General features: G+C 53.3%; 1 protein-coding gene across 1 annotated transcript in view; it reads left to right on the top strand.

Annotated features, from left to right (window-relative positions):
• The window catches only part of LOC116831086 (cullin-9-like), a 52063-nt gene extending 31436 nt beyond the window's left edge, over nt 1-20627 (top strand). The window contains 13 exon segments of the mRNA XM_075064586.1: nt 9-274; nt 356-615; nt 697-1060; nt 1354-1494; nt 8154-8318; nt 8413-8576; nt 12997-13090; nt 13265-13339; nt 14120-14230; nt 17078-17195; nt 17789-17922; nt 18075-18166; nt 19425-20627. Coding sequence (XP_074920687.1) covers nt 9-274; nt 356-615; nt 697-1060; nt 1354-1494; nt 8154-8318; nt 8413-8576; nt 12997-13090; nt 13265-13339; nt 14120-14230; nt 17078-17195; nt 17789-17922; nt 18075-18166; nt 19425-19632 — 2192 coding nt within the window. The 3' untranslated portion in view covers nt 19633-20627.
• The last annotated feature ends 1279 nt before the right edge of the window (nt 20628-21906 follow it).

Here is a 21906-nt window from a genome sequence, read left to right as displayed (position 1 = left end):
TCCCCAAGCGGGGCTGGGGGGTGGTGCTGGAGGAGCTGCTCCCTGGGCATGGCTGAGTGCGGCTGTGTTGGTCCCAGGCGTCCTGCGTCTGAACGAGGCGGCCCTGGCGCGGGCGGCCGGCCAGCGTCTGTGGCTGCTCCCCAAGCAGACGTACCTGAATGTGGAGGATGATGAGGGAAGCACCCTGGAGAGGAAGAGGAACATTATCTGCTGCCTCATCATCCAGATCCTGAAAGGGGAGAAGGAGCTGCACATCGATAACCTGGTGTTCAGGGTATGGGGTCCTGGCAGGCGAGCAGCCACGCGGCTCCGCGCCCCGGCAGCCTCAGAGTAACTCTGCTCTCTCCCCCCCCAGGTGATCGACGCCTGTCAGAAATGGGAGTCTGGCCCCGCCCTGAAGTTCCTCAGCTTCTGCTGCAGCAGCACGGACGTGCTGTCCTGCACCCTGCACCTGCTGAGCCAGGGCTACCTGCGGCGCCAGGAGGACAACCCCCAGCTTCTGGAGTACGTCTCCACGGAGCCCACGACACCTCACCGGGGCCAGGCCCAGGTCATTTTCCGTAGCACAGAGTCCCTGAGGGGGCAGGACAAGGGCAGCAAGTTCTCCCCGTTCAGGTAGGAGAGCGTCTCAGGCAGGGGCTGGCGGGGGGTGTCACCAGGAGCTCTGCAGACAGGTGACAGTTTGCTCTCTGCCAGGCTGGATGCCCGTGGAGTCGGCTCAGAGGCGGTCCTGATGGAGACCCTGCTGCTGCCTATGGGGCGCACCATGAGTCAGGAGGAGGTGCAGGTGCTCATGAACCAGACAGTGCAGCAGGTCCTGGACACCCTGAGTGTCTCAGCTGATAGAGCCCAGCACCTGCTCATTCACTGCAAGTGGAACGTGGACCTGCTGATCGAACGCTACACCGAGGACCCTGAGCTGCTGCTGATTTCCTCAGGGCTGCAAGTGCAGAACCCCCAACCACCCCCAAGTCCCGTCACCCACTGTCCGGTGTGCGTGAGCCAGCTGTGCCCGGACGACAGCCCTCCCACCCTCTGCTGCATGCACTACTGCTGCAAGGTTAGGGGCCTGGGAGCTGGCAGCATCTATGACAGTGAGGGGAGGACGACGCTGTCAGGGGAGGGTCCGGGGGGCACACCATCACTCCTTTTTCCCTGGCTTCCTTATGTTCCTGGGCTCGCTCCCTGTTTTCAGGTGTGGCATGATTCTGGTGGCACTCTGCAAGGCAAATCCTGAGTTTGTCAAGCTGGGAGCTGGCCCCTGATGAAGGGAGGGGGCTCATCAGGAGGGTCTGTGCTGTGGGGTGGTCACGAGAGGTTCTCTCTAGATCTGATCTTGTTCCCCCTCCCCAGTCCTGCTGGAATAAATATCTGACGACTTGCATCGAGCAGAACCTGGTTCAGAACTGCACCTGTCCCATTCCTGACTGCCCTGCGCAGCCCACCACGGACTTCATCTGCTCCATCATCTCCTCCCAGGAGGTCATTGCCAAGGTGGGTGAGGTCACTACTGGGCGCGGGGCTGTGTCTAGTCCGTCCTGAGCAGGTGTGTCAGGGAACATGCTTTTGTTTCTGGGCCACCGCCTTTCCCCCCTCCCTGTCTTGGAGAGTGGTGGGGCCGAGAGCTACCCAGGAGAAACCTGGTGCCTTTGAATGAACGAATCCTCCCCTGTGCCGACTGGCTGTTCGCTCCCCCGCCCTCTGTCAAGGTATTTTTCCCCACTCTGAACTTATGGGTAGAAATGTGGGGATCTGCACGGACACCTCTAAGCTTAATTACTAGCTTAGATCTGGTATACATTGCCACCACACAGAATTCCAGTGTCTGGGGCACTCTGTCCCCCCAAAACTTAGTCCCCTCCCTGGGTTTCCTTGAGGGACTTTACCAGTTCCCTGGTGAACACAGATCCAAACTCCTTGGATCTTAAAACAAGGAGAAATTTACCATTCCCCTCCTTTCCCACCACCAATCCCTGGTGAGTCCAGATCCAATCCCGTTGGATCTTAAAACAAGGAAAAATCAATCAGGTTCTTAAAAAGAAAGCTTTTAATTAAAGAAAGAAAAGGTAAAAATTATCTCTGTAAAATCAGGATGGAAAATGCTTTACAGGGTACTCAGATTCCTGTAAACCAGAGTGCCCTCCCCCAGCCATAGCTTCAAAGTTACAGGAAACAGAGGTAAAATCCTTCCAGCAAAAAGAAACATTTACAAGTTGATAAAACAAACATAAGACTAACACACCTTGCCTGGCTAATTACTTACAAGTTTGAAACATGAGAGACTGATTCAGAAAGATTTGGAGAGCCTGGATTGATGTCCTGTCCCTCTCAGTCCCGAGAATGAACAACGAACAAAAAAACCCCCACAAACAAAGACTTCCCTCCACCAAGATTTGAAAGTATCTTGTCCCCCTATTGGTTCTCTGGTCAGGTGTCAGCCAGGTTTACTGAGCTTCTTAACCCTTTACAGGTAAAAGAGATATTAACCCTTAACTGTCTGTTTATGACACCCTCCCTCACGCTCTTTGCGCTGTCCTCTGTGCCCTCCCTTTGCGCACCCTGCATCCGTTCCTGTCGCTCTGTGTATCTAATTCCCATCCAATCCAAACTAGAAACCAACCGTGAGAGGACGATGGCACTCCCTGTGCAGAAACGAAAATAGCTCCTCTCTCGCAGGGCACATCAATCCAAACAGTATGTGGCTAGAGTCTCCCTGTGGTACGAACATGAGCCCCCAATTCTCAGACACTCCCTCTCCCCAGTTTCCTTCACCCCACCTTGGAAAGCCATTCCACCCTTGGACAAAGCCCTCAGCAAGAGACACCAAGGTGGGTTGGCTTCTGACTGGCAAAGAGGGAGGAGGAGTCAGGGTCAGGCTCCCAATGGAAGGCTTGTCTCAACATTAACATCTTTTCAGAACTGGGCTTTCCTTTCTCTTCCGGAAATGACTGGTGGGGACCCCTTCCCGCCTCCCCATCTACAGAATTATCAAACACCTGCCGCACTCCTGTTGTGCAAGGAAGTATGGCATGGCTAGATTTGCAGAGAGCTATTTTAGTTTCTGCACAATTTCTGTGGGAGTTCTGGTGGAGAGATCCTGGAGGCAAGGGTCACTGGGCTTGGAGTAGCGAGGGGTGTCTAAGGTACTGCTGTTTGAGTCTTAGCTGGGGGAAACTTGGGATCTGCTCACTCAGCCCTTTGGGAGGCATTTCTTGCTCGGATTTCCTTTGACATTCAGACAGCTGCTGTTGGTGGCTCGACTGGTGCCCAGATGTTTCTCTCCATGCTGACTTTCTCTCTGGGGTGTGAGTACTGTCCTTGTTATGATTGGGAGCAAGAGGAAGTTCCTTATTTGTACACAGGGAGAGGTTTCTATTCCTGCTGCTTCTGGATTCCCAAAAACAGAGGTGGGTCTTTGACCCATTCTGGACTTCAGTGTTCAACGGATTTGTCAAGAAAATGAAGTTCAAGATGACCACCCTTGCTTCTGTTATCCCTTGCCTGGAGAGAGGCATCCTGCAGATTGAGGGCAGCATACCAACTTCCACATGGCAATACAGCCAGACCACAGGAAGCTTTTTTTCAGTTCATAGTACCTAGTATGCACTGCCAGTATATGGTCCTGCTCTTGGTCTAGCCTCAGCCCCGTGGGGATTCACAAAGCGCACAAAGGCGGTTGTGGCCTATCTGTGCCATCTTGGAATTCAGATATTTCCTTACCTGGATTATTGGCTAGTTCCAGAAGATCGAGGTCACATATCCAGAACAGCCTTCTTGTTTTCAGATGTCTGTTCTCTGGTCCAGGTCCAAAACTGGACATAGAAAAATCATTGTTTCAGCCTCGACAGAGAATACATTTCATGGGGTGGGCCTTGACAGCACATCTGCCATGGCGTACCTTCCAATGGACAGGTTTCAGGATATAGTCTCTACAGCTGAGAGTCTCATGTCCACTCTGCAAACAATGTGTGAGAGTCTGCAGCTCTTGGGACACATGGCCTCGTGCACGTACATGCCATGCTTTACTTGAGATGTCTGCAAACCTGGTTTCATTCAGTATATCCCCCAAACCGACATTCCCTGGGCATGTGAGTTTGCATGAGTGCTTCCATCTCTAAATTGGGGGACAGAGCCGTAGAACGTATGCAGAGAAGTTCCATTCCTGCCCTCAGAACCCACTGGTGACGTTCCCCTGGCGTTATCTAGACCAGTGAGCTGCTAGGTCACTCCAGTCCTCGACACTGGGAACCTGCCTTGCCCTGCTCTGCCGTGAGAACCCCCACTTCCGGGCTGCTCATGCAGAGCCTCTAGCAGGTAAGCTGCTCCCATTTATGTGAGTGAGCGCTTTTGGCCAGCCACTGCTTGGATTGTGCAACCGAATGTCACTAGCCAATATGTCTGGTCCCAGACACAACCCAGGAACCTCCATCTTGCAGTGTCCAGTTATGCCCACTGGATGCTGCAAGCTTATATGAGTTCGTCAATTGAACAAAGAAATTGATATGTACCAGGCCTGTTATCCCAAGAGGAGTCTCTGACACGCATCAAACCAAACACACTGCTTCAGGTAGACTAGACAAACCAATTTATTAACTATAAAGATAGATTTTAAGTGATAAGTCAAAGCACAAGAAGTCTGATTTGGTTAAATGAAATAAAAGCAAAACGCATTCTAAGCTGATCTTAACACTTCCAATGTCCTTTCAGCTTAGATGCTTCTCACCACACGCTGGCTGGTTGCTCTTCAGCCAGGCTCTCCTCTTTGATCAGCGCTTCAGTTGCTTGGTGTGGTGTCTGTAGATGGAGGTGGAAGAGAGAGGAAGAGTCTGGCAAAATGTCTCTCCCTTTTATCATGTCCTTTCTGCCCTCTTGACTTTGCCCCCCGCCCTTCAGAGTCAGGTGAGCATTACCTCATCACAGCCCCAAACTGACCAAGGGAAGGGGGGTGACTCACTAGAGAGTCCAACAGATCCTTTGTTACTGCCTAGGCCAGCGTCCTTTGTTCCTGTGAGGCTGGGCTGGATTTGTCCTGTACATGCCCTGATGGGGTGTGAACTGCCCCTCTGTTCCTGAGAGTTTTTGCCTGGGCTTGTTTTAAGCCATGAGGACATGTTTTAAGCCTCGTAACTATATACATGACATTACAACCTATAGCATTACTATAACAGTGCTCAGGGCATCATGAGCCTGCCGAAGACACCTAACATGACAGACTTTGCATTGGATATCACACAGTCATATTATAAGGATGAACATGGGGGTGCTGGGTGTTTCCCCGAGGTACAAAACATCACACCCACCTTACACAGTAGTCTATGAGAACAAAATCTCGCTACAACTACACCAAAATTCACTCCTAAGGTAGTTTCAGGATTTCATATAAACCTGTCAGTTCACTTACCTGTGTCTTTCCCAAAGCTGCATGCATCTAGCAAAAAAGGCAGACTGTTTGCTTGACATGAGATGAGCTCTGGCATTGTACCTTCCAAGAACAGACCGGAACAGAGAGCCACCTAGACTTACTGTTGCCATAGCAGGATGAGTATGAGGACATGAGCACAAGCTGTATCCTCGGAGAATATCGAAGTGGATCTCTGGCTGTATCCTATCAGATGGCACAGCTGGGAGAAAGGACTCCCTCTGCAGGGTCGCATGCAGCCTCAGCAGCATCCCCTCAAGAAGTGCCCCTTGCTGTTTGCAGGTGAGCTACATGGAGTTCCATCTATACATTCATGAGACGTTTCACCTTGGTCCAAGACTCCTCAGCTGACATCCTTTGGCACCACAAGCAGCTCTATCTTCTTGAGTAGTGTCCCAACGGGTGCCCCACACGTCCTGTGTGCCTTAGATTGGAGATCCCCGTGTTCGGTAGCAGTGCCTGTTGGGTCTGCACAATCACTCTACTCTGCCTCATGCTCTGCAGCATGGCCACAGAGAGCTACAGGGGCGAACCGCCCCCAGTTCCTTCTTGGGCCGAGACTGAGCCTCAGCAGTGTTCCGGTTGAGCTGCGCTCAACTGTCATATTTGTTTTGTTTTGTTTTTTTCTCCTAGCTTTACTTAGCTTAGTTAGCTTCAGTAGTTAAATCATTACACAAACCACAAGATTTGTTGTAAGGCCGATTGTCCTTTCAGTTTTATCCCTGGGGAGAACTTTAGAGTGCTGGGGAGGTATGTCCAGCTGTCTGGGTTTTAAACATTGCCTTTCATGCCAGGATGCTCTCCCGCTGAGTGGCGGGCACTCTTGGTATGTCTGTCGCCGTGGGGAGTCACACATCCCCCCCAAAAATGTAATTTTTGCCTGGTTGTGAAATTGAGAGAGAGAACCAGGAGATTAAACTGCACCTCCGAATGGCTTCTGACCCGTGCACCAGTCTCCGAGCAAGTCACCCACATCAGCACAGCGCTCCTCTAGAGCTTCTAAGAGGAACTCAAGAATCCTCTCAATGAGACACCAAGAAACAGAGCTTGGGTTCCTTGGTAGGGAATCTATCCCAAAGAAACCCTGATCACAGATCAAGACAACTGCTTCAGCACCCACTGGTTCCCAACTCTGCACCTACGAGGCTGCAGTTTTCTCAGGTACTGTGAGCACCATTAAACCCAAAGAATGTAAGGGTCCCAGCTCTGGGAAATGGTCAGTACCTCTAGGATTCTGTATTGGTGAAGGAACCAAGGGCCAGCGAGGTCCTTGGGTGCAGGCATGGCCCCAGTGAATGCTGCTGGCCAAAGTACTCTGTTCATCTGAAAGAGCCACCGTTCCTGTAAGGGAAATAACATTCCTACAGGAACTTTGTTCGCTCTAGGCGGGTCAAACAAAAGCCATTCAGCCCTGACGCACCAGGGGGTCTCTCCCTGTTTGCAGAAGTAGAACAGTATCCAGCAATAAGTGCCACTTGCTTTCTGCCAAGTTCCTGTCTGCTTCCTTCTGCCTGGGCACTGAGCCAACCCCCCCGGTCAGATGGGCCTGTCCTGTCCATAGCCTATGGCACTGATGGGTAAAGAGTGGCTGCTTCTGAATGTCTGTTTCATCTGTCCTGTTTCTCTCTGCATCCCTGCAACTGTCCTCTCTGCCGTCGCCCATTCCCCTCTCCAGCTTGCCAACGCTGTTTTTTCTTTCCCTGTGGGAATTTGACAGGACCATCCCTGTTCTCAAGACAGAGGGTTTCTCTCCAAGGCAACATCGTTACAGACTCTGGCGTGTTTGGTGCTGGGGAGAGGTGCTGGCTTGAAAGCTCTAGGGACTCAAGTCTTCTGGTCTCAGATGGTGTCCCACATGGCCGGTGACATGGCAGGTTTTCCGCATGCTCTGCTCTTCACCAGTCTGCCTCTTCCTAGCCGTGAGAGTTGCTCATTCAACCCATGACTCCTCTGCTCAGATGACCAGGCTGCGTCACCTGGGCAGATGTCACATCGGGCACTGACTGATGACCATAGCCTGTTCCTTCTGCACAGGGCTGCCCTAGAGGGGAAACCCATAGTGCTTTCTCTTGAGCCAGCCAGCTCTTTGGGGAACTTCTGCTGCTTTGACCTCTCCATTGAATTACCCCAAAGCCTTTGTTACGCTCCATCTTCCAGCCAGCCCCGGTGCTCTTTCTTCTACACCTGACTCGGGCAGTGTCTCTGCAGCTGCTTTATCCTCCTCTTGTATCTGCAGTAAGTGTGTGCATGTTGCAAGATCCCTTGGGACTATATTGTTTCCCACCCTTGTGAACCTAGTCTGCACCCTGTTGAGTATTTTCCACCTACCTATCGAGGCAGATTGAGACCAGAACTGCTGTGTGCTCCATGGCTGCCCTGACAGCAGTCCTAGGGCCTTTGCCAGGGAGCGTGTTGCTGTTTGTGTGATGGTCTTGTCAGCCAAATCTGGGCCCCTTTGTGCTGGGCCTAGTGCGAGGCAGAGTTGTCCCGGTGAGCTTACGACAATCTAAACAGACACGACAGATGCAGGGTGGGAGAAAGGAACCATCATTGTCCCTATTTTATGACTGGGGGCCGAGCCGCAGAGGAGGGAAGTGACGTGCCCACAGTCATGCAGTGAGTTGGTGGCAGAGGTGAGAATTGAACCCACAGCTCATGAGTCCCAGTCTGGTGCCTTAGCCACATGATCATCCTTCCTCCTCATGCACCTCTGCTCTCGTTTCTCTCTCTGCAGTACGAGAAAGCTCTCCTGCGAGGCTACGTGGAGTGCTGCTCCAACCTGACCTGGTGCACTAACCCCCAGGGCTGCGATCAGGTGCTTTGTAAGGAGGGACTCGGCTGCGGAGAGGCCTGCTCCAAGTGCTGCTGGATATCCTGCTTCAATTGCAATTTCCCAGAGGTATGGCTGAGGTTTGCTCAGCTGCGGGCCTGTCTTCACGCCGGCTCGCTACTGTCTTCCCGCTCCCTCGTGATTCATGCTCTGTCCCTTGCAGGCTCATTACCCGGCCAGCTGCAGCCACATGTCCCAGTGGATGGATGACGGTGGGTATTATGAAGGGATGACGGTGGAAGCCCAGAGCAAACACCTGGCCAAACTCATCTCTAAGCGCTGCCCAAGCTGCCAGGCTCAGATAGAGAAAAACGAGGGCTGTCTACAGTGAGTATCTTTCCTCATTTGGGAGCTGGGCCAGGAGGAGATGGGAGGGATCCAGGCAGGTTTCTGGGGCACTTAAGAACATAAGAACGGCCAGACTGGGTCAGACCAAAGGTCCATTTAGCCCAGTATCCTGTCTTCTGACAGTGGCCAATGCCAGGTGCCCCAGAGGGAATGAACAGAACAGGGAATCATCAAGCAATCAGTCCCGTTGTCCATTCCCAGCTTCTAGCAAACGGAGGCTAGGGACACCCTCCCTGCCCCTCCTGGCTGATAGCTGCTGATGGACCAATCCTGCATGAATTTCTTGAGTTTCTGTTTTTGCTGGTCCTGAGCGTCTGTGCTGTTGTCTTGTTACCCCATTGGACTGCTGAGCTGCTCTGGTTCATGGGATTTGCGGAGCCCTTTGCTGATCCCAGGTCCTCGATGGCCAGAATGAACGCCCGTGATGGCTCTGCAGTGCTGTACGTGATATAAGTGGGTAGGTCCTGGTCTGTTTTTCAGTGGACAGTTGCCCACCTCACCACAACTGGAACATGGCCTGGTCTGCATGCTGGAGCGCAGGAGATGCTCGGCTGTGCCATTGTTCTGTTCAAGTGACTTGAGCCAGATCACCCACATTCTGTACTTGCGAATGATCAGGAGAGCAGTGTTATGGCACTGGGTGCAAGTGGCTTATACAATAGAGGGGGTCACTGATGTCTGAGCAGAGAGGATGAAACTTTCCATGGGAAGAGCGCAAGGTGCCATGCAGTAACTGCACCCGTGAAGGATGTTGAGGAGTTAAGTGCCCTGTTTGACAGCTGAAGTGCTGAGGATCACCTGTCCAGGCCATGCGATCTCGAGCGAGCAGCCTTGGGCGAGGGGTTTGCAAGGCAGAGTGTTGAGGGAGGACGAGGAGACAGTGAAGCAGTGAGACTTGTGAGCTACACAGACCCTGGAGAGCTGCCTCTCCAGCTAGGGCAGTGCTTTGAGGTTCTGCAGGATAGAGTTGCTCATGCCATTTTTTACCACCTTGTCCAAAGCTCTGTTCATCACAAATTACACGAAGAAAACGCCTGACTCCACCTCACCGATTTCTGCTCCCAATGGGAAACCGACCCCCAGAGCATGGAAATTGTCAGCACTGTTAGGCACAGGGGCAGCAGGTGTTCTCCTTCCAGTGCTATCAGTGCAGATCCCTGCTCTGTGCACAGCCCAAAGCACAGAGCCCTCTGACCTTTGGGAGCATGTGTCCTTTGCCTGGAGCTGTGAAGCGCTCCATGGTAACCTATGTTCCTGCCTCCCTTGGTTCCTTCCCACACCAGACCAGCAAAGTGAAACTTCCTCTGGTTTCTCAGCTTCCTACTCGTTGGGCACTTCTTATGTTTGCGCCTTAATTAGAAACTAGCTTCAGCATAAACTATGTTAGCACAGCGATAGAACTAGAACTAGTGTGTGGCGTGGGCATGTCTTTACAAGTTTCTTAATTCTGACTCACCTGCCCTCTCTAGCCTCTTTGAGGTCATTTTGGTGGTTTTGCTGTAGAGGCAAATAAGGAAAACCCCAGGTTTCAGGACTGATTTTCAAGAAGTCCATAATAGACCCCTTATGGTTTCTTTGTTCCTAGACATAGGGCCTTGAATTAATGTAGATCCCCATACAGGATTGGGAGACTGTCTTCTGGAAAGCAGCGAGTCTGGAAAGGACTTGAGAGTCATGGAGGAAATCAGCTGTACACATGCCCCTAGTGTGATGTTTTATCAAAAAGTCTGTGGGTCCTTACACGTATAAATGGGAACACAGAGGAGGAGTAGGGAGGTGGCATCACATGTGACTAGAGTGCTTCTGAGACCATTCCTGGAAGCTTCCGTTGTCCATTTCTGGTGCCCACACTTTAAAAGGAGTTTGTCCAAAGAGCTGGTAAAGCTATTTGAGGCCTGGAAAACCTGTCTCCCAGTGAGAGACGAAAGCAACCCAGTCCGTGTGTAGGGGTTTAGTGGACAAGAGAGAGAGCCTAGAAGTACCTGCCTGCAGAGGTGATTTCTGATGCTAGAGGGCTCTTTTATTCAGCAGGAGGTAGCACAAGATCCGGTGGGTGGATGTTGAAGCTCAAAGCAAAATATTCAGATGGGAGATAAAGCATCCTTTTTTGCGGGTAGTTTAATCCTTGGGACTAAAGGCTGGATTCTCCATCATGAGGCATTGTGCCATCAAGATTGGGTGTCTTCTAGTAGTCATGCTCTGACTCCATCACAGGTCAGGGAGCAAAGCTATTCTTTGAGAGTCTGTGTGTTCCCACTTACAGGAATGGTGCCCTGGTCCCTTGAGTCTGCAATGCCCATTGGGCTGCACACTCTTTAGTGGCATTGAACGTTCAACACCCAACATCACTTGAGCGCATGCAGCCCTCAGCTGCCTCAGGGTGCTGAAAGGTCTGGGCTCTGAACAGTACCCATTACAACCCTCATCAACTCCTAGACCCACTATGACTAAGTGGGCAAAGCTGTTGCCTCCACACTCAGATATTGTCTCCCAAGGCCCATTCCGTCCTCTGGATTCAGCCGGGCTACAGCTGACATCTTGGTTATTGAAAAGAAGGCCTGAACAATGCTCCATCAATCTGCCACAGTCATCCAGACTTTGCTAGCACCCAAGAGAGCCTCATACTCCTCTATCTGGTCCAGGTTCAGTGACTCGTGCCAAGAGCATAGGGTGGACCCCAGGAAACAGGGGATTTCAGCCATTTTGGACATTCTGCAGGAAGGCCTAGACAAGAGCCTTCAGTCCAGCACCACAGCTCACCAAGTTTCTGCTTTCAGGAGCATCTTTTTTATGGGGTCGGCGGGATCCTTGGCAGAGAACCCCCAGACCTCCAGGTTCCTCAGAGTGGTCAGGCCAGTCTGCCCAAAATGGGATCTGCTACAGGTGTTGAAGGCTCTAACATATCATTCCTTCAAGCCCCTAGCTTCAGTATCCATAAAAATCTGTTTTCTTGTCGCTGTTGCATCTGCTAGATGGGTATCAGATCTGCCATTATTGTCTGTACAGGAAACAGAGTGGTGCTGAGAACTAGAGTTCTTTCTTCATGAAGTAAATTCTCCCTTCTGTAGTTCCCAAGAAGCCGTCCATCCTTTGTTCTGTCTGAAGCCACAAGATCTGGTAAAGAAGTGGCACATCCCAGAGCTCAGGAAAGTGGTGGAAATCTACATCAAGTGCATGGAATCCACAACGAGGTCAGGTGCCCTGTTTGTGTCCTTCCAGCCTAAATGTCAAGGACTCAGTTTCCAAGTCGTCCATCGCTAGGTGGCTTCGCCTTTGTATCGTTGAGGCCTACAAGGCATCAGAAACCCAGCCCTGGAGGGTATCAGCACACTCCACGAGAGCTCTGGCTGCCTCGTGGATGGGACAAAGAAGATATTCCACACTGAACATCTGCAGAGCAGCCATCTGATTGCCAGCCAGCACCTTCATCAGTCACAAGAAGGTGGACTTTCTGTCCTCAGCAGAGGCTTCCTTTGGCAGGCAGGTGCTGCAGGCAGTGGTCCAAAAATTATGTTGATCTTTGAGCAATTCTTTCAAAAAAGGGTGGTCTCCTTTTTTCCCCTCTTCTGTCTCATTGCTCGGTTTCTTACCTTCCCCTCCCAACCTCCGTTCGCTGCTTGCAACTTCCCTGACGTCTCAGAATTGTGGGAGACGCTGAGCTGCAGAATGGAAGATTTTTTCTTTTTTTTTTCTTTTTTTTTTTTAACTGATAACATCCTTTCTGCTGGCAGCATCTCTCACAGTTCTACCCACCCTGCAGGGCGTTATGCTGAAGGGTCTAGTATTTTCTTTATGCTGGATCGTTATGTTGCAGGCTGTATGCCAATTCTCCAGAGCTGCTGTGCTCCCATGGAGGTTGCGGATCTCTTTCTATGAGTTCTGTCCAGCTTTGGAATGACTCTTCTGGCAGCAAGCAAGAGCAGGGGGCGGTGGCCAGTGCTTGTGATGCTGCAACTTTGGACAGCCTCTGTGAACAGCAACGCAGAGAGGAGCAGCCTAAGTGTCATGGAGTTGTGAGAGATGCTGGTAGCAGAAAGGAGATTATCGTTAAGAAATCTTCCAATTCCTTGTCCTCTTTCCCCTCCACTGCACATGCTTATTCGTTACGCTCTTTCGCTTCAGTCTAACCTGTAAATTGGGACAGGGTCTCTCTATTTTTGTACAGCACCCTGGGTTCCCTGATCTTGACTGGGGCCTCTGAGCAACTGTAATAGAATAAAAATCGCGGTTTGTGTGTGAGGGAAGCGTGCAGAGCTGAGCACATGAGACTGTACGCCAGCACCACAGCCAGATTGCAATGCCCAGGGACCGGGCAGGTGTCTGCAGGGATTGGGACTGTTTGCTGCTGTACCTTGCATCAGGCCAACTTCAGCTCCCCTTCTCTCTTCCTCCTGTGCAGCATGACCTGTGCCAAATGCAACCATGGATTTTGCTGGCGTTGTCTCAAGCCCTGGAAGCCAACGCACAAGGATTATTACAATTGTTCGGCCATGGTGAGTGTTTGCTGCGTGCAAGCGGTTTGGATACTCCTGGGGGTGAGGACAAACTTCGGGACTCTGGGGATCACCTCTCGTGCTAGGCCTGTGGCATTTGGTGGTTGTGGGTCTAGTGTTGACCCCCCCATGGAGAGATCTGCCACTCCAGGTAACTGCTGCCTTTCCCTGCAGGTGAGCAAAGCCGCTCGGCAGGAGAAGCGTTTCCAGGACTACAACGAGAGGTGCACTTTCCATCATCAAGCAAGGGTGAGGGCTTCTCCTCCCACACTCTGGGCACAGGCTCTGGCTCCTAACCCCAGGTGCCCATGGCAGGCGATTCAGACTCCAGTGTGGCTGGAGTTGAGGACTGGGTTGCAGATCTGTGTGGTGGAGTTGAGCGTGTTCCCCTCCCGCATGGCATGTGATAAAATTCTCTCGCAGTTTGCTTCTCTCTGCTGACTCTGCTTGGGAACGTGTGAGCATGGGGATGAGGCTGGTGGGGTGGCAGAGAACAAGTCAGGTCCAATAAGGACGTGTAGACTTCTGTGCAGGCCACTGGTAGGGGATAGAAGCTGCTGGAACTTTGCTGCCACTGTTCCTCAAAGACCTTGCCAGGAAGAAGGACAGGATCAGCCTGGTGGTTGCTGCCATTGAGCAATGTATAAATTCATGGGGCATTAGCTCTTCATTAGACTTCACCAGCTGTGAGGGGTGGGAGTCAGTTTTCACAGGTGGTCAGTCAGGCATTCCCCAGCAATTCTAGGTGCAGATTCCATCATGGCAGGTGAGATGGAGACGGATGATGTCTCAGCAAGGCACAATCGGTCACAAGCACTTTGCATTGTGCAGACTCAGGATCGCTCAGCCCAGCTCACCCAACAGAATAGCTGGGCTGGCGGTGCGATCGTAGCAGAAACCTCCCTGAACCTAGGAGCTCAGTCCTTCGTAAAGAGGAGGAGGGGAGGCTGAGCCCTTCTGGCTGGGGCAGTGATCTGGAAGCCAGTGGAGGGTGAAGCTGGGAGATGACTTTGCTCTTGGTGGTTGTAGGAATTTGCTGTGAACCTAAGAAGCAGAGTTTCTGCCATCAGCGAGGTGCCGCAGATTCGAACCTTGACCTTTGTTGTGGATGCCTGCAAAGTCCTGGAACAGGCCCGGAAGGTAAATGCGTGAGGAGCGGGAGACTGATCGGCTTTATTTTGAGGTATTACAGCAGTGCTCAGTGACGCCATGGTGCTGGGCACTAAGAGATGGTCCCTGCCCCAAAGAGCTTGCAGGCCAAATAGCTAAGATGGACACAGGCTTGGAGGGGGAATGGAGGCACAGAGAGGAGAGTCATTGGTCCAGGGTCATGCAGCAAGGCTGGGTCTAGAACTCAGGTCTCCTGAGTCCTGGTTGGTGTCTTAACTACTAGACCAGACTGACCTGTCATTGAGCCATAGACACTGGAGAGGGGAAAATCCTATTAAATTACCTAGTCCATGCCCTAGTGTAAGTGCAGGGGTGCACCTAATAGCCATCACCTGGATGTTGCCCTGTCCCCATTGAGATTTCCCAAATGATGGAACTTCCTTGGGTGTGAACTTGGAGGGTTGTTGGGTAAGGGTGTAAAAAGTATAGAACAAGTTTTTTTTGGAGGGTGAGGGGGGATTGTTAGGGAGCTTTCCCCCATGCAGACCCTGGCTGAACCCTAGCCTCTCCCGTTCAGTCAGGCACATCTGTTCCTGTCCCCATGTGTTCCTGCACCCCCGTGTGTCCCTCCACCCCCATTCAGACACCCACTCAACCCTCCTTATGTGACCATGCACCCCCTCCCCCCATCCCTGTGTGTGTCTGTGCCTCCACCCAGCCACGCCACTCCCCATGTGTCTCTGTGCTCCCACCCAGCCACCGCATCTCCATGTAGCTCTCCACCCCTCCCTCATCACCATGTGGCCCTGCACCTCCACTCGCATTCAGTCCCTGCCCCAGTCTGTCCTCCTCCACTAGCCCTTATGAGCCCCTGTCTGACCCCACCCCCAGTACCCCACATTGTCACCCCATAGCCCCTGTCTCCTAACCTGGCCCACTGTGAAGAAGGCGGGCTCTTCCTCTTCCCTTGCTGGTGGGGAGCTGCTGCTTTGTTCAGTTGCCATAGCACCCTCTGGTGGGCAAAAGGCAGAACTGCAGCAACATTTTGGCAGATGCTTTTTTCTGTGCACAAATTTAAAAATGTGCTGGGCTCATTAATTATGCACATGCACAGTAGCACAGAATTCCCCCAGAAGTAAAGAACACCTTTGTGCATCTCCGCTCTGAGCTCTCAGGAAAGGTAACGGGCCCTGTGGCAGCTCTTCTGTGCTCCTCTTCTGTTTACTTCCAATCCTGCTCTAAAAGTTGGTACCGCCTTTGTTTTCTGCTTGTGCCTGACACCACTCATGTTCTGCATGGTTTTTCAGAAATATTTCAATGGTTGGTTAGCTGTGTTAGCTATTTCCCGCAGCTCTAACCTGGCTAACGTGTCTGTGTTCATGCTTTCCAGATAGAGAAGACAATTTACCTGGGGGGGGTTGGTTGGCACCTGAGCCCTTGGATAGCATCACATTGTCCAAACTTGTCTTGTTTTGTCTGTCTCATGTAAATGACAGCGGAGTGTATCTGCCATTAACAGTCCTGTTCTTCCTCTCCCTGCTACTCTGCTCTTGTCTTCAGTTCTTCTCTCAGGGCCTGAACAGCACCCTTGAGTATAATGAACCCTGCTTTATGTTGTCAGTTGTTATCTATGCATAACAATCCAAGAGTGGCTCCGTCTGGCCCCATCTCCTGGTCAGTGGTTGGAAAGCAGCCTCCTCTGGGCTCATCTCAGTCTGTGACATTTAATTGGTCATTTAATTGGTCGGTGAACCACGGGGAAAGGAATGTACCCCTGAGACTGGCTGAACAGAGTCGGCATCTGGGCAGTGCTCCCTGGGCCTGGGAAATGCCCAGAACTTTCAAACCTAAAAGTCGTAAAGGGCAGTGTAATGCTGGAGAGAGTGGATTGGAAACCTGGCTGCCTGATAGGGACACTTTCCATCACTCCTAGTAAACCATAAATGCCCTGCAAGAGCTACCGCTTTGATCCAGCGTCCTCCAGGGGCGGAGGAGTTCTACAGAGATCCTGCTGTTCTTAGCTAGACAGGTCCAGAGTTTTCAGGCTCTCCCACTCGCTGTCTCGATGGCAAATGCAGCCACCTCCCGTCAGAGAGGAGAGCACGTCTGCCGTTAGGGAACTGGCTTTAGATGATGTGAGCTGTGTGTGAATACAAGGGCTTGTGCTGCTGTTGCTCTCCATCTGGCTTGGCTACCAATGGGTCTGAGGCTTCAGGTGCTGTTCAAGCCCTTCTATCATTCTGTTCTTATTCCCAGTTCCCATCCTCCTGTCGTTGTAGCATGTGCAACCCCCATAGAAACCAACTTCTGCGTGTCACATACATGTAGCTCTCCTGGCCTCGGGCCTTAAGGAAGACCACTGATCGGGTTCTCCTGTGGACGTCCATGGAACCTGCAAGAGGCGCTGGCGATAGGGAATGCCTGTGGGAATGTGTTTGTGCTGAGATGCTGCGTAACCATATTGAGTCCCCTTGCCCTCTCCTGTCTGCTGCTAGGCTAAGTTTTCTTACACCTTCACCTTGGCTAGTTCCTGCCTTGATTTAACTCGGCGCGTCCATGAATCTCGTGACCGTGCTCACGTCTAGTTTGGGCATCCCTGCGAGCCTGTATGTGTGCCTTGTTTGGTGCCGGTTGTGCCATCCCTGCTGCTGTTTGCTCACTCTGTGGTGCCAGTTCACATGCTGTCCACACTTTGATGTTGGGTGGCTACCCCCGGGTCAGAGGTGGGACCGTCAAAGCCCACCCAGCCTGCTGCAGTGGGTCAGGGTGTTCCCATTAGTGCCAGGTGAAGTCAGAAATGAACGTCCAGCTTAGAGCCCCCGGCTGTTCTGTCCGTGCTGGCCCTGGGCGCTGACAGCTGGCTCTGTGCTGCTCCAGGTGCTGGCTTACTCCGCTGTCTACAGTTACTACAACCAGGACACCGAGAAGATGGATGTCATGGAGCAGCAGACGGAGAACCTGGAGCTACACACCAATGCTCTGCAGATCCTTCTGGGTGAGAGGATGGTGCTGCTGCCTGAGGCAGGCGGCTGCGCAGCAAGGAAAACGTGCTCACCGACTCCGTAGCTCTGTCCTGCTATTGGGTTGGAGGTGTCCCATCCAGGAGCTGTTCTGGCCTGGTTCTGCTCAGTTTATCTGACTGGATACAGATTTTTAACAGGGAGGGTAATTAATCCCTGGGACAATTCACCGAGGTTGTCCTGGATTCTCCATCAGCGTTAATCTTTAACCCATGGTTGGCTGGGTTTCTAGGGGAGTTCTAGGGGTTTCAAACAGGAGTTCGTGCAGGGAGGTTCTGTGCCCTGTGCTGTACAGGAGGTCAGACTCCATCACAGTGGTTCCTTCTGGCCTCGGAGCTTGGGAAGGTAATCTGGCTGCTGGCAAGCCAAGGCAGAAGAAGAGGGAGTCTCCAGCACTCCCTCCGCCCCAGCCCTGCCAAAAGGAAGGCTGCTGCCGGCAGGCCACCTAGCGAGTGTGCTGTGCCTGGGGGCAGGGGGGTGGACCTGTTCACTGGGGCATGCGTGCTTGCTTCTGGTGACGGGCCCCTGAGTAGGGATGCTGTGTAACGCTGCCTCTCTTGTGTTCCAGAGGAGACTCTGCTGCAGTGTCAAGACCTGGCCTCCTCCATTCGGCTGCTCAAAGCTGAGCATTTTAACACTGGCCTGGAGCTGGTGCGCAGGATCCAGGAGCGGCTCCTCGCGATCCTGCAGCACTCCACTCAGGTACCAGCTGCATTTCAGCTGGGGGAAGTGGGTGGGGTGGGAGGGAAGGGCAGGCTTTGTCCCCTAAGCTGTGCCATGGAGTGTGAGTGGGGGCAGGAAGGGGGTGAAGTGCCCCGCCTCTGTCTCTTGTTCTGACTGTTCCATCCTGGCAGGATTTCCGCGTTGGCTTCCAGGCCCGGCCAGGCTCCGACCAGAGGGAGATGAAGTTATCAAATGTGCCTAATGCAGCCCCAGCTTACAAAGAGTGAGTTTCTTCCTTGGGGGACACTGGGGAGGGGAGGAGCAGGATACTGGTGCTTCCGACTGGATGCCCAAGTGTTTGTGATGCCAGCTCAGGGCTCCCACATCTTCCTGGGTCTACACTGTTGCCATGGTAGAGGGACCAGGCATCCCTGCAGGCAGCCAGTGCGCAGGTGTGAGCAAAGCAACCACTGAGGAATGGGAAGGCGAATAACACAATAGACGGTAATGCCACTAGAGAAATCCCTGGGGTGGCCTCCCCTGGAGACGGCGCAGTGCTGCTCACCGCATCTCCCCCAAGGCAGTGCAGCGCTAGAGGGGGCGACACGAACCGCCAGGGGCCTGCAGAGCTCTTCTGTGAAGACAGGCTGGAATCAGGACTGTTTGCTTTAGAGACGAGACAGAAGGGGAGATGGTAAAAGTCTGTGACTTGAAGCCTGCAACAGGGAAAGCAGATGAGGCGCTTCGGTTCTCCCTGTCTCGTAGCATGAGAACAAGGGAAATTCAAACCCTTCACAGCAGGTGAAAGAAAAGCCTCTGCCAGCTGTGATCACACTGCAGACTTCCTGCCAGCGGCTGTCTGAGGCCAGAATGTAGCAGGAGTCAGCCGGGGAACGGCCACTTTCCATGGCTAGCCAGAGGAGAGCTGTCATAGCTCATGTTAACAGTGCTTGGAAGGGATGGAAAGCTCCTGCTTAGGGCTGGACAGTCTCTAGCCAGATGCAGGGGGCCAGTTTTCACCCCGCCTACTGCCAGGTTTTCACCCCTTTTCCCTGGTCCATCTACCCCTGGCCCCTGTGTCAGAGACAGGAAACTGGCAGCCAGGTCTGATCCAGTCTGCTCATTGCTATGGGCCTAGCAACCCAGGGAGCCACGCTGGTGGATCTGTGGGCTCAGTGAAAGTGGATTTCCCCACTTTCCCAGGCAGGGGTTTGAATTCTTTCCAGAGACCTGGGCTCTAGCCATTGCCAGAGCTGGTTTGTCTGACTTTGTGATTGGTGGCTCCATCAGGCCTGGCAGGAGACAGGCTGTCCCGGGAGCAGCCTGCACTGTGCGGATGCAGAGGGCCCCGATCACCCAACGCTTCTTGGGCCGGGGAGCCAGACAGTGCCCCCGTTGGCCCATGAGTGTGGGTGGAGGGGAAGGACACCAGGCCAGTCTCTGAGCTCAGTCCTGCATCCCGGTCCTGCCCGCCTGCCTGAGGCTTGGCTCAGGCAGGAAACGCTTGGCGTGCACTCACTCTCTTCATTGCTTCTGCACAGGCTGAAGTTCGATGGGGCATCTGACTCCCCTGACACAGACGAGGAGGCCAAAGAGGAGGAGGAGGAGGAAGATGAGGAGTATGTCCCGGACTGGCAGGAGGAGTATGATGAAGACCTTGATGATGACAACTTTTCCTATGACGACGAATCAGAGAATCTAGAGCGCGATTCCTTCTTCTTTGATGATGAGGATGAATCTTATGACTAGAGGTGGCCCCCGTGCTGCTGAGCCCATCTTAGATCCTAACGCGACACCACCTCTCCTCTGCCAGCCAGCTCTGACATGCACCGCCTCTCCCTGCTCTGCCCCAGCCATGCCGGGGTCCCCCAGACACCAGCAGGGGCTGTTCGCTAGTTTCCAATAAAGGGAAGTTTCCTTTTAGGGCTGGTTGCTCCGTGACTCTGTTGAACTTGCTTGGCTGCTGTCCCTGGGCCCAGGTCCTGTTACCTCTGTTCCTGTTCTAGCACGTACCCTCAAGGATACGGCAGGCCCCAATGGATCTTGAAGGTCTGGCCCCTGGGGAGGGTGGACAGACCCAGTCGGGTGTGTGAAGGGATGTGCTGTGTGCAGTGCCCCATCCCTTCCCCGGTAATAGCGTTCCCACCTGCCTGGCCCTGCCGTCTCACCCCGGCACGCCGGGAAATAGCATCTCCTAGCCCAGGGGCCAGGGCGGGATCCCACACGCTGCCTTCTGGTGCCAGCAGTGCCTCTGGAAGTAACATGGTGCCTCTGGCCCTGGGTGAACTCCCCGGTCACACTCGGTGCGTGAGAATTTCACAGTGCGGGGCTGCTCCCATCCGCTGCACTTCCAGAATGGGGACAGGCCCGACCTGGCAGGGCAGTGCACATGGCAGCAGGGGGAGGTGGGGACGGTTCTCAAAGTAACTGTCCAAACTGAAGCCAAAGTGCCCCGCTGGAGCTGGCTGGGGGCTGGGCTCGGCCACCCCGGCTCGGCCTGGCTGTGTGTGTTGGGCCTGGAGGGGCGCATTGTCTGTAACTGCATTTTTGCTCGTTTACCATTGGAGTTGTGGCCTTCTCTGGCGTGAAGGGGGGTCTTGCGGAAGGCCGTATAGATAGTATAAATATATATATATATATATGTGCAGAAGCTGTCATAGTTCACAGATTATGCTTTATCTTTCTGGAAAAGAAAAACTCTACAGATACAATTTCCGTTTATGAAATAAACGGCTTTTCTTCTAGCACTGGCCTCCGTGTCCTCCTGTGGGGCTGGGGGGGGACCACCAGAAGAGCCCAGCCCATCAGTCAGAGCAACCTGACATGGCCCCGTTGCTTCCCGGAGGTGCCCCGTTTTATGGAGAGGCAGTGGCTTGGCCACGGTCATCCTGGGGGTTGTTGGTGGCATGAGGAGAAAACCCGTCTCCTGACTGTCTTGTCTCCAGGCCCTGGATCGTGCTGCGTGTTCTGAGCCAGACAGTCGGAGCCAGCCTCTGTCCAGTTGGACAGCAGCTGGGAACTTGTCAGGATATGGCTAAGAACCCCCGCCCCCCCCGGCCCGTGTGGGAAAGAAACGACTTTTCAACGGAAACCTGCCCCTTGGCCCATGTCATGCTCCAGCTCGCTCTAGATGTTCCTGTCCCATTGGCTTGCGCTCCAACGATCCCGCTGCACTCCTCTGTCTCCCTGGGCCACTGATTTTGGGCCTGTGCTGGTTACAGCTGGCAGTGCCAGGGGGCGGTGGGCCCACCCTCTGCTCTGCATTCAGGGTCATTCTGGAGCCCTGCAGCCTCATTCTCCACTCCCTCCGTGTGTGTCTCAAGCAGTGAGCTGTGAACATGCCCTGCCCATCCTGCCTTGGGCTATGTTTCTATCTGAGCTCCAGGTACAGCGTGTGCGCGATCCTGCTCCCCCTTCAATTACACATTGGGCAGCTTTGCTAATGCTGGCTTGGCCGAGCCGCCGGGGGCACGGGCAGCCTCTAGGGAGCGTGGATTGTGCAGAGAGCCTGGAGGGAGGGACAGCGGTCCCTGCAGAAAGTGTACTCCCAGCGCTGGGCGGCTCTTGCAGCTCCAGCTGGGGCAATGCGGCTGCTGGCGCGTACCTGAGCGAGGTGGCTGCTTGGGAATGAGGCTAGTGTGGATACAGCTAGATACACACGTGCCTGTGTGATTCTGCCTCCGGCCAGGCCGACAGCCTTTCGCACTAAGATCCTGGGCCCAACACGGCTACGTCAGCACCGCAGACAACGTTGAAGCAGTGATGCCAAAGGTAGGGGGCAGGGGAGGGTTTTCTACAGAGCCTCCGGCTTACTTGGTTTCTTGGCAAACACCCAAAAACATTGGTTCTGAGCTTGCAAGTTTGAGCAAACACAATCATTCTAAAGCGCCCTGGGATGGCCCGGCCGTGCGGTCTGTCGGGGAGCAGGGTGGGCCCCCTGGAAAAGCTAAGAGGGCAGGGGGGACAGGAAGTCTGGTATGACAGCACCACCCGTACTAGGTCACATGGGACTGGGAGTCATGG

The sequence above is a fragment of the Chelonoidis abingdonii genome, chromosome 3 (assembly GCF_003597395.2).
Source record: "Chelonoidis abingdonii isolate Lonesome George chromosome 3, CheloAbing_2.0, whole genome shotgun sequence".
Taxonomy (NCBI): Eukaryota; Metazoa; Chordata; order Testudines; family Testudinidae; genus Chelonoidis; species Chelonoidis abingdonii.
Note: the sequence above shows the minus strand (reverse complement) of the source record. Positions and strands in the feature narration are given on the sequence as shown.